This window comes from Oryx dammah, unplaced genomic scaffold (genome assembly GCF_014754425.2).
Source record: "Oryx dammah isolate SB20612 unplaced genomic scaffold, SCBI_Odam_1.1 HiC_scaffold_25, whole genome shotgun sequence".
NCBI lineage: Eukaryota > Metazoa > Chordata > Mammalia > Artiodactyla > Bovidae > Oryx > Oryx dammah.
In genome coordinates this window covers 73,753,764-73,775,546 of record NW_024070209.1, presented here as the reverse complement: position 1 = coordinate 73,775,546, position 21,783 = coordinate 73,753,764, and the positions used below count along the sequence as shown (strand labels likewise).

Here is a 21,783-nt window from a genome sequence, read left to right as displayed (position 1 = left end):
CGACCCAGATAATCACGATGGTGTGATCACGCACTTAGAGCCAGACATCCTGGAATGTGAAGTCAAATGGGCCTTAGGAAGCATCACTACGAATAAAGCTTGTGGAGGTGATGGAATTCCAGTTGAGCTATTTCAAATCCTAAAAGATGATGCTGTGAAAGTGTTGCACTCAATATGCCAGCAAATTTGGAAGACTCAGCAGTGGCCACAGGACTGGAAAAGGTCCATTTTCATTCCAGTTCCTAAGAAAAGCAATGCCAAAGAATGCTCAAACTACCACACAATTGCACTCAACTCACACACTAGTAAAGTAATGCTCAAAATTCTCTAAACCAGGCTTCAGCAATACGTGAACTGAGAATTTCCAGATGTTCAAGCTGGTTTTAGAAAAGGCAGAGGAACCAGAGATCAAATTGCCAACATCTGCTGGATCATCGAAAAAGCAAGAGAGCTCCAGAAAAACATGTACTTCTGCTTTATTGACTATGCCAAAGCCTTTGACTGTGTGGATCACAATAAACTGTGGAAAATTCTGAAAGAGATGGGAATACCAGACCACCTGACCCGCCTCTTGAGAAACCTGTATGCAGGTCAGGAAGCAACCGTTAAAACTGGACATGGAACAACAGACTGGTTCCAAGTAGGAAAAGGAGTACGTCAAGGCTGTATATTGTCACCCTGCTTATTTAACTTATACGCAGAGTACATCATGAGAAACACTGGGCTGGAAGAAGCACAAGCTGGAATCAAGATTGCCAGGAGAAATATCAATAACCTCAGATATGCAGATGACACCATCCTTATGGCAGAAAGTAAAGAACTAAAGAGCCTCTTGATGAAAGTGAAAGAGGAGAGTGAAAAAGTTGGCTTAAAGCTCAACATTCAGAAACGAAGATCATGGCATCTGGTCCCATCACTTTATGGGAAATAGATGGGGAAACAGTGGAAACCATGTCAGACTTTATATTTTGGGGCTCCAAAATCACTGCAGATGGTGACTGCAGCCATGAAATTAAAAGATGCTTATTCCTTGGAAGGAAAGTTATGACTAACCTAGATAGCATATTCAAAAGCAGAGACATTACTTTGCCAACAAAGGTCTGTCTAGTCAAAGCTATAGTGTTTCCAGTAGTCATGTATGGATGTGAGAGTTGTACTATAAAGAAAGCTGAGTGCCGAAGAATTGATGCTTTTGAACTGTGGTGTTGGAGACGACTCTTGGACTGCAAGAAGATCCAACTCGTCCATCCTAAAGGAAATCAGTCCTTAGTGTTCATTGGAAGGACTGATGTTGAAGCTGAAACTCCAATACTTTGGACACCTGATATGAAGAACTGACTCATTGGAAAAGACCCTGATGCTGGGAAGGATTGAAGGTGGAAGGAGAAGGGGACAACAGAGGATGAGATGGTTGGATGGCATCACTGACTTGGAGTTTACCCAAACTCATGTCCACTAAGTCAGTGATGCCATCCAACCATCTCATCCTCTGTTGTCCCCTTCTCCTTCCACCTTTAATCTTTCCCAGCATCAGGTGAGTTTGGGTAAACTCCAAGAGTTAGTGATGGACAGGGAGCCTGGCATGCTGCAGTCCATGGGGTTGCAGAGTCAGACACGACTGAACTGAACTGAACCACCTGGATTTTCAGAAGGGACTGTGGTTGCCTGTAGGCAGATGTGAATCGCTAGATCTTGGTCAGTTTATTTAACTAGTGTGAGATTTTAGTGTGGCAATATACTAGGCTTTGCTAATCCATGCTGTTATTGATGTGCACCTGGATTATTCCTATTTTTTGCTCTCATAAACATTGCTAACATGAATATTTTTCTTCACGTCTCTTGTTGCACATGTGTATGAAAAATTTCCCTACGGTCATTCTCTGTAGTGCTGATTCACTGTAGAATACTTGCCATTTACCAAGATTTGTTTCCCAGCTCTGTCCCTTTGGAACTCTTGTTCTTACCAAGAAATGACATTTTACCTATATTTCCAACATAATGCAGTTTTATGTTCTAACAATAACTATGCATTTACCCAGATTTTTAAGACACCCCAAAAATTGTGTGAAGAAATAAGTACTTTTCTGGAGAGAAATGGCAAGATTTTCATAAACGCATTTTGTAATCATAACAACAATGAAGTCAGTCTTCTAAAAATTGAAGATTAACAAGACAAAATAATCAAATATTGTCATTCTATTAAGAATAGTTCTATTTTTAAAGTCTTGATTTTCTTTTAGGCCTTCTCTTAACAGCGTTAATAAGAAAAGACAACTATATACTGTAGAGAAGTCAATAAACTTTATAGACATTTAAAAACTGTTATGGATGACTTGATTTCAAATTTCATTTAGATCGTTTTTGTCTTTGGTTTGGAGAGTATGATTTTTGTGTCATTACCAATAGGAAAGTTGGTGGCATCATTTTTTTTCTTCATTCTTTCACAAAAGAATTCTTTCGATCCATCCCAAGGAAAAACACTTATTTCTTCACACAGTTTTTTAGGTGCCCTTTTACTTCTTAAAGTTTATTTGAGGTAGAATTAATAAGAACACAGATAGAACTTTGGAATCTTAACTACTTGTAACCAAAATAATTTATAATTGCCACTAATGTTAATGGTTTATTTATAACAACCTATTATTGGATGACAGCATAGCTAAACTAAGCTATTAATCCCAGCACACTGGGAATTTTGGCTAACATTATCCCTTTCTCTCCTCATCAAAAAGTATATCACAAAGAAAAGTTAAAGTAACTTTATGATAGAGACAACCTTCAATCTGCACTGATTTTATTAAAGTACCTTATAAACATTGTAATTTTAATATATATAGTATACAGTTTAAGCATGTATATTTTAAAGCATAAAACATCAGTGTATATTGTTTATGGATGGATAGAAAAAATTTGACCAGAAGATTTATATTAAATTTATGCCAGTGGTTATCTCTATCAAAAGGAAGGGGAATAGGCTTTGTATGAGTTTAGGGACTTCTGATTTATTGATAATACTTCATTAAAATGCATCAAAAATGTTTACTGTTGTTACTTCTGGGTGGTAGATCCATAGATATTCCTTTGTTCTGTTTCTCTCTATATTTAAAAATTCTGGCCCTGTACCTGTGCCTGACTCCAAAGTAACAAAGGAAGAAAAGTGTTTTATAGATGTCCTTTTTTTACTCTTTCTATATATTAATTGCATTATAGGTACTTTTCTATCACCTTGTTTCCTCATGTGATTCTTAAATCAGATTGAATTTAGCAGATTAAACTGAATAATTTATTAAACAAAATAAAAGGAATTGAGGTGCTGCACTAGCCAGAACTTGTGGCAGAATTGGAAGCAGATAATGAAGACAGAAAAAGGCCTTATCCGTAAGGAGAGAATTGGAACAAGTAATGGGAAGCCTCCAGGCACGAGGGTCTATAAGGAGTTTGTACCATCCATATCAGATCTCCTGCTTTGGGCTCCTGGGGGTGAGAAAAGACTTAAAATACTGAACTCTGGATAGCACAGATAATAGATAATAAATACAAGAGAGATACGTTTTAAGAACAGTAAGCTAATTAATTTCATAATAACAAACATCAGATCATCAGCAGTACTCTTTTTCTCCCTATTCATTCATATTCCTCCTGTGTTTTTTGGTTCTCAGTGTATTACCTATCTCTTGGTTTTCATATTTTTTGCTTCTCATTGTATACATATCTTTTTGGAGTATGGATTTATCTTGTGCTTTTCTGTCTTCATGCAGTCTCTGAGTGAGTATGCTCAGCCTCCCTTTTCAGCATTGTTTCTGTATCCCCTCACTTGTTTGGCCATGAGTCATCAGGACCCTCAGTCATTAGCAGGATCCATCTGGCTTCAGTTACTGCCTGGTTTTAAAAAAGTACCTGTAAAAACTCGCAGGTTTTATGGAAGACAGTGGCGTTATTTCACAAAGATTTTATCTGCAGTGTTAACTACACAAATGATTTTGAGGAGTGCTCTTCCTTGAAAGGCAGAAAATGACAGAACCTGGGTTTGTGGTTGACTAGATGAAAAAATACTGTCTTTGCTATATTCAATTACTACTTTCCAATTCTTACGCAGATTTACCTAGGGAAATTCAAAGATACATTGTTCCAAAGATGAAAGAACACAAAGTAGTAATCATGAGGAATCTTATCATCCAAGAAATATTTTATAGCACTGTTGATTACAAATACAAATAAGCTAGATATATACAGTGAGCAATCAGAGAAGGCAATGGCACCCCACTTCAGTGTTCTTGCCTGGAAAATCCCACGGACAAAGGAGCCTGATGGGCTGCAGTCCATGAGGTCGCTAAGAGTCAGACATGACTGGGTGACTTCACTTTCACTTTTCACTTTCATGCATTGGAGAAGGAAATGCAACCCACTCCAGTGTTCTTGCCTGGAGAATCCCAGGGATGGCAGAGCCTCATGGGCTGCCATCTATGGGGTCGCACAGAGTAGGATACGACTGAAGTGACTTAGCAGACAGTGAGAAAAACCCAACTAAGTACAATGTAAATTGGACTAACCTACCTATAAATTCCTTTCTTTAATAGTTTAAACTGTGTCAATGTGAAGAGCCAGTCCAAGTTTCTTTGCATTTTCAAATTGTGCATTTAAATCAAGGAAAGAAGGAAAAAAATCTTGAAAATATGAAAAGCACTTAGTTTAATTTAGAGGGACTATAAGAGGTAAGCACTTTTGGATCCAGTCATAGAATCATCCAATTTTCTAACATTAGATAGACATTCCACTTTAATCTGGAATTCATCATTGGGGGAAATCATGATTAAGAGAAAATAAAGTCTTTATTTAAAGAGCAAAAGCCTCAAGCATTTAAAACCTCCATTATAAATATATAATAAAACAAAAATAGATTTATATTCTTTGATCATAAAATGCACTAGATATGCAAAATCTAAACAACTAATTTTATTTTTGAGTATATGAATTAATTTGGACGAGAATTTACATCTTAATGCTGTTGAGTCTTAGTGAACCCCTGAGAAAGGATTTACTTAGGCTTACCTCAAATATTAATAATTTTTTTTTATCTTTTCAAAACATCAGCTTTTGGTTTTAAATTTTTTCAGTTGTCCAGTCTTCATATTTGGTATTGTTTTGACTTCAAGTTCACCAACTTATTTTTGTGCCATCACAAATCTACTGTTAAGCTTGTCCAGTGAATTGAAAACTTTCAATGTTGAACTAGTTCTTCAATTTCCATTTACTTCTGTTTTATAGTTTCCATTTGCTCCCAGTATTTCCCGTCTGTTAACTTATTATAACATCTTGAACATACTCATAATAATTGCTTTAACATCCTTATCAGCTAATTTCAACTGACTTTTGTTACCCTGATTTTGAATTGTAATTTCTAGTTTCTTTGCATGTTTAGTAATTTTTTTATTCTCTACTGGATGTTGTGGATACTATTGTGGATTGTTATTTTTTTCTGAAGAGTATTGATTTTTGTTCTAGTAGGCAACTAAATTACTGGCTAGTAAATACACACTTACTGAACAATCCAGTTGCAATTCTCGATGTTTATCCCAGAAGAATGAAAACATATTCACACAGAAACCTGTACACAAGTATTTATAGCAGCTTTATTCATAATAGCCCCAAATTGAAAACAACCCAAATGTACCTCAACAGTGAATGGTGAAAAAGAAACTCTGGTACCTTCAAACCATGGAGCAATAAAAAGCAACACAATTTTCATATGCAACAAATTGGATATCAAGGGCATTATACTGAGTGAAAAAGGCATTACAAAATATTTCCATTCTTGATTCAAGTATGGAATTGATTCAATTTTTATAATATTCTCAAAGTGACAAAATTATAGAAATGGGGGGAGATAAGTGGTTACTAAGGAGTTAAGAAAAAGGGAGTAAGGAGTGTGTGATTATAAACAGCAAAAGGGAATCTCAGTTGTGGTATGGTTGTAGGGAGCTACTTGGAGTCTCCCTGTGCATGAGCAGTTCAGAGGATCAACCAAGGATTTAAGGAACATTTGTACACAGATTTAAGGTACCCTACCCCCTTGCTCCGCTGCCCTTCTTACCATGATTTTCTCCTCTTATTATCAAGCATTCTGTCAGCTCTGAACTACATTCTCCAATGCTTCAAGCCAAAGAGACAGTGGTTTTTTCCCTTAGGTCTAGCCTCCCTGTAGTACTTAGGGGTACACTGGGAAGAGTTCTCTATGAGTATAGATCTTATTCAGTATTATTCCTTTCTTTCAGTTATCAAATGTCCCACATTTCTGCCTGCTTTTGGTAACTTTTCCGTGTCTTTGAATAAATTTTATTTTGTCCAGATTTTTTTGTCCATTGTTATCTGTGGGCAAGTTAGTCCAATACAAGATCATTCATCCTTACTGGAAACAGAAGTCAGTGAAGTTTATTTTTAGGTATTATGAATATAAAAAGTTTGTACACTTTTTCAATAAAAGATTTGAAAGTAAAATACCATAGTAACTTTAGTATATAATGGGAAGTGTTACAAAAATTAAAGAATTAAATGCAAACTGAAAACATTAGAAATCAGAATTTATAGGTAGAAAGAAAGATAAACATACAAATGCAGCCGGAAAACTTTTTTTAAAAGACATATAAATGGGCCTCTCAGAACATTAAGGGCAGAATGCAATTATGTATTACTTAAGCAGCAGTCTTAAATAGGAATATATATTTAGTTACCAGAAGGACTTCAGTTGTGAAATCAGATATTCATCCATTGTCTTTTGCAAGTATTTTTCCATTTGGCCTGAAAAGTTGTGTCTTTTTTTTTTTTAACTTAACATTTCTGACCTTTATTATTTCTTAGAAAATAAAATAACGATCTAACCTCCCTTCTGCTTTTATTTTTTTCCTTCTCCTTTGTTTTAGTTGTTTGCATAACTGGCCTTAAATTAGGTAAGAGTGAAGAGACTTACTAGAGCCATCTCTGGAAAAGAGTATTCCCCCGTTCCACTGGAAACTACCCTACAGAGCACCATATTTGACCATATCTGTTTTGAGGACTCATTATGAACAAAGAAGTCTCCCAGGTAGGAACTGTAACTCTGTTTTTAAAGAACTTTGTTTCATGGAAAGAGACAGACATTGCCATTTTTGTCACTTAATTTTTGTCTATATGACCATAACTTAATTTTTTAAAAGCTGTTGCCTTTTTGCTAGTTTACTATAAACTGTTCTACTGTGCACATGCAAGTAAATATCAGATACTTATTTTTTTGTTTAAAGATAGCTGTAGTCAGGAAGGCTGATTTTAATCTTTTTTTTTTTTTTAATGCCAATGTATTTTTCACAAGTTAGAACAATGTGAAGCTGATTTTTGGAAGACATGTACAGTGTATCTACAATTACCCCATGCCCTTTTAAGATAACTGGAATCATCTAGTTTTACAGATCTACAAGGAAACGTTGAAGGTATTTGAGGGTATTTTTGCCAAATTGTTTTAATGAGATAGCTACTATGAACGTGTTGCATCTGCTGACTGTTTTTCCTAGAGTATTTCCACAAGGCAAATGCATTTGTATTTATTTTTATGTTAAAAAATTAAATTTTAAATTAAGTATGAGGAATTTAAAGTATTGGGTTTAAAACTTATTTTGTTTTCTTATCTATTTGCTAATAGAAAACCAAAAAATACTTTTTTATGCTTTCCCCAAACTTATTCTTTTCCATCTAGGAAAAAAATGCAAAGGTTGGAAACATTGTTTCTTGATACTTAGAATAAACTTTTAGTGGTAAACATAAATTTGTTAAATACATTGTTTCAAACATTATATATTTTTAGAAGTTAAGTTGCCAAGTCCTTGATAATGTCTTCATTATTAGTGTAATAAATTTAAAGAATGTGCACAGAATTTTGTTTTATAAAAAGCAATTTTAAAAGTCTGATAGTTAATAGAATAAATGAAACAAGATAAAATGAGTCTGATTCAAAGACTCTGTTTCTTTGCTTTTGCTGTTTATTCATGGCCATAAAGATTAAGATATGGGCACGTTGTTTATGACAGAGGCTTAAGAAGCCAGGACTCTTTTCTGAGCCAGGGATAACCACCATCTGAGTTTTGGTTCCTGGTTTGTGGGTTCAGAGAGAATTTTTGTTTCCAGATGTTTAAGGACGTCCCTGTTCAGTCATTAGCTTTAAAATATCTGTTTTTTTTTTTTTTTAACAAATAATTAGACATACATGGAAATAAAAAAGTATGACCCATACACAGGAAAAATAGCCATTAGTAAAGGAAACCCAGACATTGTATTTATTAAACAAAGAAGTAAAAGTAGATAAGTCGGATTTCGTCAAAACTGAAAACTTTAGGTCATTGAAAGTTAACCACAGTTTGGCAGAAACCAATGCAATATTGTAAAGCAGTTATCCTCAACTAAAAATAAATTTAACTTTTTAAAAAGTTACTATAAAGAAAATGAAAAGATAATTCACAGAATGGAAGAAAATAATTGCAAATCATATATCAGATTAGGATCTAGACATGAATATAAAGAACTCTTATGACTTAAAAAAACACAACCAAATTTAAAAATAGGCAAAGGATTTGAATAAAAATTTCCTCAAAGATATGCAGATGGCCAGTAAGCATATGAGAAGATGGTTAGTCATTAACAGTTGTTGTTTAGTTGCTAAGTCATGTCTGACTCTTTTTAACCCCGTTGGCTGTAGCCCACCAGGCTCCTCTATTAATGGAGTTTTCCAGGCAAGAACCCATTGGAGTGGGTTGCCATTTCCTTCTCCAGGGGATCTTCTGACCCAGGGATCAAACCCATGTCTCTTAAATTGGCAGGTAGATTCTTTGCCATTTAGCCACCAGGGAAGCCCCCACTAGTAATTAGGGAAATGTAAAACAAAACTATATTGAAATACCATTTCACACACACCAGGGTGACTATAATTAAAATAAAATAAACAGAAAATAAAAATTTTTGGTGAGGATGTGGAAAAATTAGACACTTGGGCATTGCTGGTGAGAATTTAATGTGGTATAGCCACTGTGGAAGACAGTTTGACAGTTCCTCAAAAAGTTAGAGAGTTATCAATAAAATATGACCTAGTAGTTTCATATCTGAGAGAACTGAAACCATGTTCACACAAAAATTTGCGCATAAACGTTCATAGTAGCATTGTTGTTTAATAGCCCTAATAATGGAAAACCTAAGTGGCCATCATTTGATGAGTAGGTACACAAAATGTGCTGTATCCAAACATGTGAAATTACTCAGCCATAAAAAGGGCAATAGAAGTCCTGAAATCCCCATCTGTTTTTTATCACATGAGAAAGAATTTAATTGTCATTGAAATAAAAAGACAAAAGTGAAAACTTTTTTAAAGATCTTAGGTATTTGAGGACTCCAGTTTGAGAAACATTCTTTATGGCAGTTACCCAATGCAGGAACTCTCTATTTATCATGATTTTTCCTGTGTGATATTATCAGCTGAAGGAAAGTGAAAGCGTTAGTTGCTCAGTCATGTCTGACTTTTCGACCCCATGAACTGTAGCCCACCAGGCTCCTCTGTCCATGGAATTCTCCAGGCAAGAATACTGGAGGGGGCAGCCATTCCTTTCATCAGAGGGGATCTTCCCAACCCCAAAATCCAACCCTGGATTGAAGGTCTCCTGCATTGCAGGCAGATTCTTTACCATCTGGGAGAAGTTTAACTTAGTGTCCCTTCATGTCTATGCTCTGTGCTAACTGCTTGATAGCATTTTAAAGTACATTGTTAGCGTTGCTTATTAATTAGTTGTTATTTTTCAGATTATGCAATCCTCAGCTTCATCTGGGAGATGAGTGACAATTTCATATGTAGAAATCTATAATTCAACTGAAATATAAAGCACTGACCTATTTCTTCAGCCTCATCTATTTGGCTTAGTCTAGTCCGTTTGAACAGAGGTAGATGTGGTTTCTGGTTTCTAAAACTGCTTTCTAGAGAGTGCATGAGATTGTGTATAACTTAGCAACTCTTTTTAAATCAACAGGATACTTTTAGTTAGAAACCATACCTCCTTTTATAAAAGGTGATATGTAAATTGGCTTCCTGAAACCAGCATTTCTTTTCTTAATGAACCTTGTTTAAGTTCCCTACTGCCAGATACAAAGCCATTCCACAAATAGAACAGCTATAAAAGTTTTCACTCATCAGAGGTTTTGCATTCCACTATCTGTTTATTGTGTTTTGTAAATAGAAAGTAGTTAATACCAGAATCATATCATCAGCAAATTGTTGGTGACTTTCTCATAGCTTCTTACTATTGGCTCTTATTTTGGTAGGCCAGATATTGAATTGCTGTTGAATTGTTGTCTGATGTTTCCTCAGCCCCAGAATTTCAGATAAATTTAGCAGATGTCAGTCTGTAGCCAGTAGTAGCATGGTATGGGGAATCTATTTCAAATCTAGATTTATTTGTTGCTCAGAATTGTACAAACTATGAGATTGTATTGCTTATATTTACAGTTGTGTAAATACAACGTGTCTTTGTGTCTCTCTTGTACTGTAAAATATTGTAGAAGGTTTCTTCAAAATAGATCTTATTAACCTTTTTAGAATTAGAAAAGATATTCTCAAATTTCTAGACCAAAAAGATAGTTTCTTTTTTTTCCCCACTGAAAACAGGGGAAAGAGGATTTCAAGAAAGCTCAATTTCTCAGTTATAGAAAAGAATTCCAAAGCATTAGGAAAGATTTCAGAAAATATTAATTGTAAAAAAATCTTAAACATTCTTTAAAAAATTTAAATGTCATATTAGTAAAATAACTCACTTTTATTTTATCACCTGTTTTGGCTTCTGTAACTTTTAGACATTATGTTACATATTGGATATACAGTAAAAAGATCTAGTAATTTTTTTTTTTGAGTTCACAGTCTAGAAGAGGCGACAAGCAAGAGAATTATTTTACAGCATATGAGCATAAGAAATACATGCCCAGGAGTATTTTGAGAGCCTGTAGAATTCAGATAGGTTAATTCTTAGATAGGTAGAACCTAATGTCTTAAGTAACAGAGAAGATGAGTAGCTAAGTAAAACTGAGCTTTAAGTAAGAGTTAGCAAACTCTTGGATTTTAGCAGACTCTAAATTCCTTCATTTTTCTTTCTTGTTCATCATTGGCTTCTCTCTTGTATTTCTACTTTTGTTGAAAAGTTTAGAGTTGATAATTCTTCATTATTATTAATTTATCACATGATTTCTTTTTTGTTTTAATTTTGAAATATATTTTATTTCTATGTAAAAATAAAATTCAGTGACTTCTTTACTTCTGTGATATCTGGTTAACCTCATTTATGTTCCTGTGACTTTTCACAGGAAAAGATGTTAGCCGTCTTATTCATTAAAATAATATGTCACTTAACTGATTATTCTTGTTTTGTGTTTGAGAATGGTCTTTCAACATCTTTTTTTGTTGTGGTTGTGGTTTCAAGTCTGGTATATTTATCTTTGCATTGAGGTTGTCTACCTTCAATTGTAATTATTTTCCTTGTCCTATAGAATTTTCCTCTCCCCCGCCACGGGAGGTTTAATAAATGTTTTCCTCTGATGACATTAATCCATAATGCAGCTCATCTCATTTATTTATCATTAATAGAAACCCTGAACTTAAAAGTCCATTATGTTTATACATGTTGAATTTGAGGTGACAGTGGAATATCCAAATGGAAATGTACATTTAGCAGCTAGAAACTTATTTAGATAGCAAGTCCCTGAGATCAGAAAGATTATGCTTGCCCTTCATGCAAGAAGTCTTAGAATGAAAATCAGACCTTGTTACTCCTCTGTTCTTAACCCTCCAATGATTGGCTGGTTCACTCAGAGTAAAGCTGAAGTCTTTAAAATGGTTTAAGCCAAGACCTTACATGATGCAGCCTTGCCTCCCGCTTCTCACTCCCCAGTTTTACCCACACCGATCTCTTTCATATTTTTCAAAAAGTATAGTTACGTTCCACCCTTCAGGCTGTACAGCCCTTCCCCTGCCAGGAGCACTCTTCCTCCAGATGTCATTCTCTCTTCCTCACCTCCCTGGACTCTTTGCTCACATCTAATCTTCTTAGGGCTTCCCTGGTGGCTCAGACAGTAAAAAATCTGTAGTGCAGGAGACCCAGGTTTCATCCCTGGTTTGGGAAGATCCTCTGGAGAAGGAAATTGAAATTTACTCCAGTATTCTTGCCTGGAGAATTCCAGGGACAAAGGAGCCTGGTGGACTACAGCCCATGGGGTTGCAAAGTTGTACACGACTGAGCACACACACTTCAATACTTTCTCAGTAAGGCGCTTCCTAACTACTGTACTTTAAATTGCTGCCCTTCTCCTTCCATAAACCTAAGCCTCTATTTTTGCCTTATTTTCCTCCATTTTACCACCTTTTCATATACTCTGTAATTAACTTTTTCACTTTCTCTCTCTCCTTCACAGTAGAATGAAACTTTATGAAGACAGTGAATTTTTATAAGTTTCATGCAGAATTGTATTCTCACCAGCTAGAACAAAAGCTGGCAAATAGTAGGAGTTCAATGGGTCTTCCCAGGTCGTGCTAATGTTAAAGAACCCTCCTGTCAATATAGGAGACGCAGGTTCAATCCCTGGGTCAGGAAGATCCCCTGAAGGAGGACATGGCAACCCACTACAGTATTCTTGTCTGGAGAATCCCATGGACAGAGGAGCCTGGCAGGCTATAGTCCATAGGGTTGCAAAGAGTCAGACATGACTGAAGCAACTTACTACACAGCATAGGAGCTCAATAAATACTTGTTGCTGGGTTAAGTTAGGCTCTCCACACTGACGTCAGTGTAAAGTTTCTGACTAATGTTTACCTTTGCAGGGAGGATGGGATATTACCAAGGTTTTTAAAGTCTTTCCTTAGTATTGAAACTAAAATTAGCATATATAATCTATATGTGTCTATATGGACTTTATGTAGTATATTTTATATATATGTATAATCTGTTTATACATAGGTTATATTGGTTGGGCTAATGTTGATTGGACAAACATTTAATCACTCATTCACCAAATTCTAAAATGGACACAAAATAGATGGGAGCTGGTGTAATCTTTGTGTACTATGTTGGGGGCTTTAGAGTTATCCTGTGGACAGTGAAGATTAAGGGAAGAGTTTTAAGCAAGAGGTTGACCTGACTTATGTTTTTGATAGCCTACTTGGGTGGCTCAGGAAGACCACCTGGGAAACTATTTTGATAGTTCCACAAGAGATGAGAGGAGACTGTAAGTATAGGATGGAAATAAAAATTGACACATTTTAATGTTTGATTGCATGTCGAGTGTGAGAGAAGAGGCTGGAATGACTCCAGTGTACCAACTGTGAGCAAAAGAAATACATGAGGAAGAGATGTTAAGTTCATTTTGGAAAGTTGAATTTGAAGTGTCTGTGTGACATCTGGATAGAGTTATCCAGCAAGGAGTGGGTTGTGAGTCTGAGACCCAGGAGATCTGCTCGGGAGATAGAGATTTGGGAGTAATTGGTTTAGAAATGTTTTTTGAAACCATTATTCAGTGAGTGATATCCCCCCAAAGTAATGTATAATATGAGGGGAAAAGAGGACTGGAACATTAGAGCCTTGAAGAAATCTAACACAATCTAATCCAGCTGGGTAAAAAGCACTGAGAATAAGGTAAGTAGAAAACCACACTACTTCTGCTGATCTCTCAGGTCATGGCTTAAACATAAGTTTGTCAGAGAAGCCTCAGTTGATCACCCAGTTAAAAATAGGTCTCTTCTATTGTTTTTCTCTATGAATCCTATTCTTTTTCTTTATGACTTTTATCATTGTAGAAAATTACATATTATTTTGTGTTTTCCTTATTTGTGTTTCCCACTTCATGAGGGTGGAAACCTTTATTTTCCTATCTACAGTTTACTCAACTCCTAGCACAGTGCCTGAGATATGATAGATGCTTGATTTATTTATTAAGTAAGTGATGAAAGTGTGGGATCACAGAAGTCAATGGGTGACAATATTTCCAGAAGGAAGCAGTTTCAGATGCTGCTCCGAGCAGCCCAGTAAAGTAATAATAGTTAGTGTCAGTAAATGAAGAAATGAAAAGTGTCCTTTGTATTTTTCAGTGAGAAAGTATGGGATGAGTTATCCACTAATGAACACTACCCCTCATGGAGCTCTTGGTCTAAAGGGGAGATAATTACAATAACCAACAGTTACTTAGTGCACCCTTTCCATGCACTTTTCATTCAGTCCTCACTACAGATCTAAAGACACTTGTTCCTTGGAAGAAAAGCTATGACAAATCTCGACAGCCTATTAAAAAGCAGAGACATTACTTTGCTGACAAAAGTCTGTATAGTCCAAGCTATGGCTTTTCCCGTAGTCATGTATGGATGGTAGAGTTGGACCATAAGAAGGCTGAATGCTGATGCTTCTGAGCTGTGGTGTTGGAGAAGACTCTTGAGAGTCCCTTGGACTGCAAGGAGATCAAACCAGTCCATCCTAAAGTAAATCAACTGTGAATATTCATTAGAAGGTCTGATGCTGAAGCTGAAGTTTCAGTACTTTGGCCACTTGATACGATAAGCCAAGTCTTTAGAAAAGACCCTGATGCTAGGAAAGATTGAAGGCAGGAGGAGAAGGGGATGACAGAGGACAGGATGATTGGATGGCATCACTGACTCAATGGACATGAGCTTGAGCAAGCTCCAGGAGATGGTGAAGGACAAGGGAAGCCTGGTGTGCCACAGTCCATGGGGTCTCGAAGAATCTAACACTACTGAGCGACTGAACAACAGCTTAACAAAGTATAGTTATTATTTGTAAGTTACCGATGAGGAAATAGGTTTAAGGAGATTAAGCGTTTTGCCCAAGAATAGGCAGGTAGTGATTAAACAGGGCCTTTCTGACCCTAATGCCCATGCTTTTACCATGCTCCAGTAGGAGAATCAGGCTGATTCTTCATCACCAAAGAGATACCTTGAAAGTGCCATTTGAGTAGGAATGGTTTTGCTGCTGTTTATAGGACACATTAGAAGTGAGAATGACTGGAATTGAGAAATAGAAGGATCTTGCATGAATCTAGAATGAGGTTATAGCTTCTAAGCAAGAATCAAAACTATATTTGAGAATGAAGAAAGAGGAGATGTTGTAGGATCTTTGTTAATAAAGACTTGACAGGACATTGATACAAAATGAAGAGTAAAAAAGAGAAGTAAAGAATAACTACAAGATTGCAGTCCTAGAAGCTGGAGATTTTCATGACCTTTACATCTAATATGGAGAAATTAAAAATGTGCCTCTTTGGCTACATGGAATAATAAATTCATGATTAGAATTCTAGGTATTTTTATACTGAAAAGGGGACATGAAAATCTTTGGTGTTAAGAAAGAGCTAGAGACAAAGTAAGTTTTAGGACTATAGAGTGAAAAAGGATTTACTCAGACATTAATTAAAGCCATGTGAGAAATTCTTAGGGATCTCAACTTTACAAGCATGACTACTAACATGCAGCACTGTAGCTATTTAATAATTTTAGAATTTAAGGAAAAGTTAAAGATTTTTCCCATTTAACAAGAGTTTCCTCTCCTTTCTCAAGGGTAGATGGAGTGGAGGAGAATGAGCAGTGTATAGTTTGGCACTAATAAAGTCTAAGGGCAGTGATGAACATAAGGCCAGAGGCAGGAACCCGAGTTTCATTAGAGATTCTATAGAGAATAGTGTTGATAGGGACAGATCAGAAGGGATCTTTCAGTGCAGTCACTAGCCGGCATAGCACGTAAGAGAGACCTGGCGGGCATGCTAGGGGAAATGACTCTGTGTTCTCTGGCATCTATACCAAGATCCTAACATAGACTAAACACTTGATCTTTGTCACCTGACTGCATAAACACAAGGTTAGAAGTATAGAATTCAAAATTGGTAAGTACAATTCAAAATCCAAATCTAGTTCATCGCTTTAACTTTTAATTATATATGTATTATTTCTTTTTCTCTCAATATAAAACCTCAAACCTTAGGAGTAAAAAGTTGCTCTAAGTCCTTTTCAAAACAGTCTAAAATAAATAAATAAAGTAATTTCTGATTCTCACAGAGTCATTTTTTTGCATTTACATATGAAGTGATTTTTCTCTTAAAAACATCTCATTGGGTATTTAATTATTCTAGGAATATTTTCATCCTAATTGATCTCTATGGTCTTACAAAGGGTGACTAATTTTATTTTACAGGGATGGAGAAGAAAGTGTAGAAACACTAATAGCTGATGGCTCTTGTGCTTTTATATAAATGTGGGTGCTTTTATGATGGCTGTAATTATCCACTGAGAAACTGCAGTGTTTAGATATATTCTGACATAAAGGGAGCTTTCTGTCTCCTTACGGTTGGAAAGTTCATTAGGGTAGGTTTCTTATCATTTTCCTTCCTTTTTAGGTGTGAAGTTTTTCAACATGAGTGGCCTTGGGGACAGTTCATCTGACCCTGCTAACCCAGACTCACATAAGAGAAAAGGGTCACCATGTGACACACTGGCATCAAGGTAGGAACACTCTTTCTTAGTCTTATTTCTGACAGAGCTGCTTTACCATTTTCATTGTCACTTTCGAGCTTGCTTCATCTGTAAGTTTACTGGCCTTCTCTGAGTCCCTCATACTCAACATGTTCCCTTCCTTCCCCGGGGCTGGTTTGCTCCCTCTAGATTTCCTGTATTCAGCACCTGTGCATTCTCCAAATATCAGTGTAGTCATTATTTTTTAAAAGGGAGCCTTCTCTTCCTTCCATAACTACTAGGTCAAACCTCACCTATTCGTGTATGTATTTCACATGTATTTTTAGAGCTATGATCCATAATTTCAGGGTTTTACTAGCTTGTGTACTTATTTAATGAGTCCCATGGCTTCTCTGCTACATGCTGTACTGCTGTAAGAACTTTGTCCTCGCTCACCGTTTTATCCCTAGTTCCCAGCACAATGTATAGCTTATATATAGTAAGGCCACAGAAAGTATTTGGCAAAGGAATAAATAAATCCACTGTACATTTTTTAACTGCCATGTCAGTACCTTAGTGGGACAAAGAAATATTATTAGTGGGACAAAGAAATAAATTGTTAATATCAGGATTTTAAAGAATGAGTATTTTTAGAATTAAATATCTCTGTTTTAACAGAACATGGTCATCTGAAATAGGCAAAAGAGAGTTATTGCTAAGGAGGCTCTAATAAATGCCAGATAAAGATAGAACTTCAGTCAGATCAAAACAGCAGCTTCCTACCAGAGAGAAGAGTGGGGATTTTATTCCACTCACCTCTCAGGATCTGGAGCAAAGTCTCTCAACCTCCACACTATTGACATTGTGGACAAGATAATTCTTTGTTGTGGGAAGCTATCCTGTATGTTGTAGGATGTTTAACGGTATCCCTGGCTTCTACACAATTAGACACCAATAGAATTTTATGTCAGTTATGATACCAAAATGTCCTTCCAGTTATGATAATCAAAAATGATAATCCAAACATTTTCAAATACCCCTGGACACAGAGAAAGCAATATGGCCCCCAGTTGATAATCATTGATCAGAGTATAAAACAGCAGAAGACTCTTCTTTCATTGGATTACATGCGTTTTTCTCATGGGGCAACCAAGAAAGAATTTTTATGGGAGATTGCCAGGGTTTCAGGCTGGGGAAAGAAAAGTGACTACTTCTGTTATTGAATTCAGAGAACTGTTATAGAGCGATGGTAACCTAAGTACTCATAATCAAGCCTTTGTTGCCAGAGTTAATGTTCCTATTTATTTCTTATATGTCAGTCCTTCTTAATTTAAGAATAAATAAAAATATTGTGTTTTAGGACTCCCCTAGTAGCTCAGCTGGTAAGGAATCAGCCTGCAATGCAGGAGACTCCAATTGGATTCTTGGGTCGGGACCATCCCCTGGAGAAGGGATATGCTACCCACTCCAGTATTTTGGGTATTCCCTGGTGGCTTAGCTGGTAAAGAATCTGCCTGCAATGTAGGAGACCTGGGTTCAATCCCTGGGTTGGGAAGATTCCCTGGAGAAGGGAACAGCTACCCACTCCAGTATTCCAGCCTGGAGAAGTCCATGGACTGTGTAGTCCACGGGGTTGCAAAGACTCGGACATGACTGAGCGACTTCCACTATTGTGTTTTACTTGAAATTTTTCTTTGCGGGGAAATTTTTAATCTATAAAAAGAATTAGAGACTAGGAAACTACCCACCACATGTAACTGATAATATTTTGTCATATTTTTAGTATTTTGTTAATATATTATTGTATTTGCAGTTTTAAGTAAAAGTAATAAAAGGGTTAGTGATTAAACTGATCTGTCTCTAATTCTTTCAGTCTGTTTTTAATGATTATGTATAAGTATCCATGAACAATATAGAATATTTGTTAAATTTATATATTATATAATACTGTATATATTTTTCTTTAGACATAAAGATACGTAGATTTATTCAGTTCTGTTAACTTTTGATAAATATTGTATTACACGAAATACCATATTTGAAGAATCTGTTTCCCAACAGCTAGACATTCTGTATGGGTAAATAGCCTTTTTGTTACAAATTTTCATTCTTACAGCCAGCACTACAGCAAACATGAACATCCTTGTACATACCTACTATTTTATACATAAAACTTTCGTTAGAATCTGTGTACCTTTTTATGTTAACTGTGTTCTTACCAGATTATTCTTCAAATGACAATCATTGAGAGTTGCCTTTTTTCTTGCATCTTTACCTCACTATTTTTTCCTCACTTTAAGTTTTTGCCATCCTGATGGGTGTGGGGTTATAATTTTAAGTACATTTCCCTGATAAGTAGATAAGTTGATTATGATTTTTGTTTTTATTGCTCTTTATATTTTCCCCTCTGTGAATTACCTGGTTGTATCTCTTGCCCATATTTCTTCTGGGTAGTTTGTGCTTTCCTTTTTTTTATTTGTAAGAGTTATTTTTAATTTTCTAGTTAAATTTTTACTCTTTTTTTGCTTACATTTGATGCAAATATCTTCTCCCAATCTGTTGATACCCCTTAGAACCTAGGATTTTCATATGTCAAGCTTTTTAGGGTCTTGTCAAGAATTTTTCCCTCTATTTCAAGGCCTTAAATGTATTTTTATACATTTTCTTCTGATATGCATTTAGAATTTTAAGTAAATAAGCATTTACATTTGTGGGATAAAAATGTAACAACCTATATTTTTTTTCCTATCTGGAATGTCAGTGGCTATAACCATATCCATTCCCTGCTTTTGTGCTCTTACCTTCATCAGAAACCAAGTTCCTGCATAGATAGGGATCTGATCTGAGCCTTCATATGATAGTTGCCATGCTCTCTGATGGGGCAAGTCACTCTTCCTTGTTATTTTTCAAAATTGTTGTTCCTGTTCTTGGTCCTTTACTCTCCCGTACAGATTTTAGAGTCAGTTTTTTGTTTCCCTTGATTTTTTTTCCTTGATGGGATTTGAATTAGAATTCTATTTGCTTTTATAAATTAAACTGGAGAGAACTGACAGCTTTATTTTGTAAATTCTAGAGTGTTGTTATTTATGAATAGAAAGGCTTCTCCTTTATTCAGTTCTTCATTGTTCTTAAATAATAGTGTATAATTTTCCCCTTTGAATGTCTAGCCCATCTTTAGTTAGATGTATTCCAGGGTACCATAGGATTTTTATTGCTTTTAGGAATATCATTTTGTCTATTGCATTTTCTAATTGATAGTTATTTATGTATAGGAATGCTAATGATTTGGGGATTTGGATCTCATATCCATCCATTGTTCTAAGCTTTCTTATTTGTTTTAATGGCTTTTATCAGCAGATCATCTTTGATGTGTGTGTGTGTGTCTATAATCACATCATGATGAATATCAAAATTTTTATTTATATATATGTATATATCTCTCTTCTTAATTGTCTTAAAAATTATTATCCTTGCACATTTGCTTTAAAAATATTTGAAAACATAGTCTTTGTCATGTTTATAAGTATGGGCTTCAATTTTAATTAAGTGATTTTTTAAAAATTTAGTTAACTAAAATTTTGTGATTTTGAAATTGATGAGTTTGTACATGATTACCACCTTATAATGTTTCTTTTTGATTTTGTTATTGTATACTGTCACTCCAAACAGATTGCAAACTAATTAATTATAAAGAGCATATGTTAGACCTCAGGGTATTGCCAGCCCTGTGTACAGGAGTTTTAGCTAGGGCAGCTTCTCAGTAATTGTTTGGTGGGGTGAGACATCTCAAATATCCTTCCTGTTACCTCTCCATTTCTTAACTCTTCTAGGAGAAATGAGAATTAAAATGCCAGTTTTTAAATGGTGGGTAGCTGTGGGCAGTGCTTATTTAACATTAACAATTCAACAAGCGCTTTATTAAATACCTACTATTCAGCCAGCACCATGTGCTTGATGTTTGAAGGATATAAGTGTGAAATATGTTTCCTGTCTTCAAGGAGCTTACAAATTTAGTCATGCCACTCATTCTCTTTCTTAAACCCTTCTGGGCTCTCCTTTGCCCTGAGAATAAATAATCATAATCAAAGTGATGATAATAAATAATATTTGTTGAGCTAATGGTATGTGGCAGGAACTCTGCAAAACATTTCTATGTATAATATCACCATTTTTAATCCTCACAAATCCCTAGGAGGTAATTAATGTCATTATCCCTATTTTACAGATAAAGAAATGGAAGCTTAGAGAAGTTAAATTGCTGTTAAGTAACTTGTCCAGGGGTTACTTAGCTAGTAAATGATAGAGGAAGTTTGAACTTGTATTTGTAAGCAATCTCCTGTGCTCTTTATTATGGTGTATACAAGAGCCCTGGTGAACCTACTGGACTGTATCGTCCTGCCCTTTTGTTTCTAATCATCTATAATTCAACTATCTTGAGCTACTTATTTTTGCTCTCACTTTTACCTTTGAAAAAGCTGTTTTTTCCTTTTAGGAAACTAGCGTCTCCCTACCGTTATGTTTAGACATCTCATTCTCTAGATCTAGGTGCCATCTCTGTGTGCTTCTATAGTATTGTAAGCTTGTCACATAGTAGCTTCTTTGTTCTCCCACTTATTGGAGGCTACATCTGATTTACTCCTGGGTTGTCAGGACACAGTACCTGGTTATCCTGCACATGATAAAAGTATGGGAGCATTTGTTGAAAAAGCTAATGAGGTTTAAAAAAAAAGGATACAATACTTGAGAGGTTAACTTGTAGTAGTATTAACCAGCGTGTACATAGTATCAGTGGAAGTAAAGTGGGTTAGTGAGAGGAGAAATGTAGGTGGCCCAAAGCAATGAAGATGTCTTTTCTGTTAAGGTAGAATTTCTTTTTCTCATCTCCACCATTCCTTCAGTTTTTAACTTTATTTGAAAAACATCTGTTCTCATCTTCTTGCTTATTAGTTATTCCATTTCATGGTGATTTTCCTCGTTTCTTTCTTAGGTCATTTTATAGATACCTTACCATTTCATTACTTTTAGCTTCTTGCTTCCTTTATCACCTCTCTGTCTGATCCTCCCCAATTCTATTACTTTTATTTTTCCTTTACTCAACAGTGGTTTCCAGAACTTCAGTTTTACATAAACTTAATGTTAAAAACAGATTTGGGAGTTCCACGAAATGAATCCAATTTATTCCAGTTGGTATTTAGACCAAGAGATTTAAGCAAGTCATACTTTTGACTGAGTCTACTAAGTAAAGCTAGTGTCAGTTAGTTTCTCTAAGGTAAAATCAAATGTGTGTG

At 35.5% G+C, this 21,783-nt stretch overlaps 1 protein-coding gene across 8 annotated transcripts in view; it reads left to right on the top strand.

Annotated features, from left to right (window-relative positions):
- NCOA1 (nuclear receptor coactivator 1) overlaps positions 1-21,783 on the top strand; it is a 220,965-nt gene that overhangs the window by 103,866 nt on the left and 95,316 nt on the right. For all 8 annotated transcript variants that reach the window (XM_040224480.1, XM_040224484.1, XM_040224483.1 and 5 more), the window contains 2 exons: positions 6,918-7,078; positions 16,441-16,546. In XM_040224480.1, coding sequence (XP_040080414.1) covers positions 16,458-16,546 — 89 coding nt within the window. In that variant the 5' untranslated portion in view covers positions 6,918-7,078; positions 16,441-16,457. The remainder of the gene's footprint in view (positions 1-6,917; positions 7,079-16,440; positions 16,547-21,783) is intronic.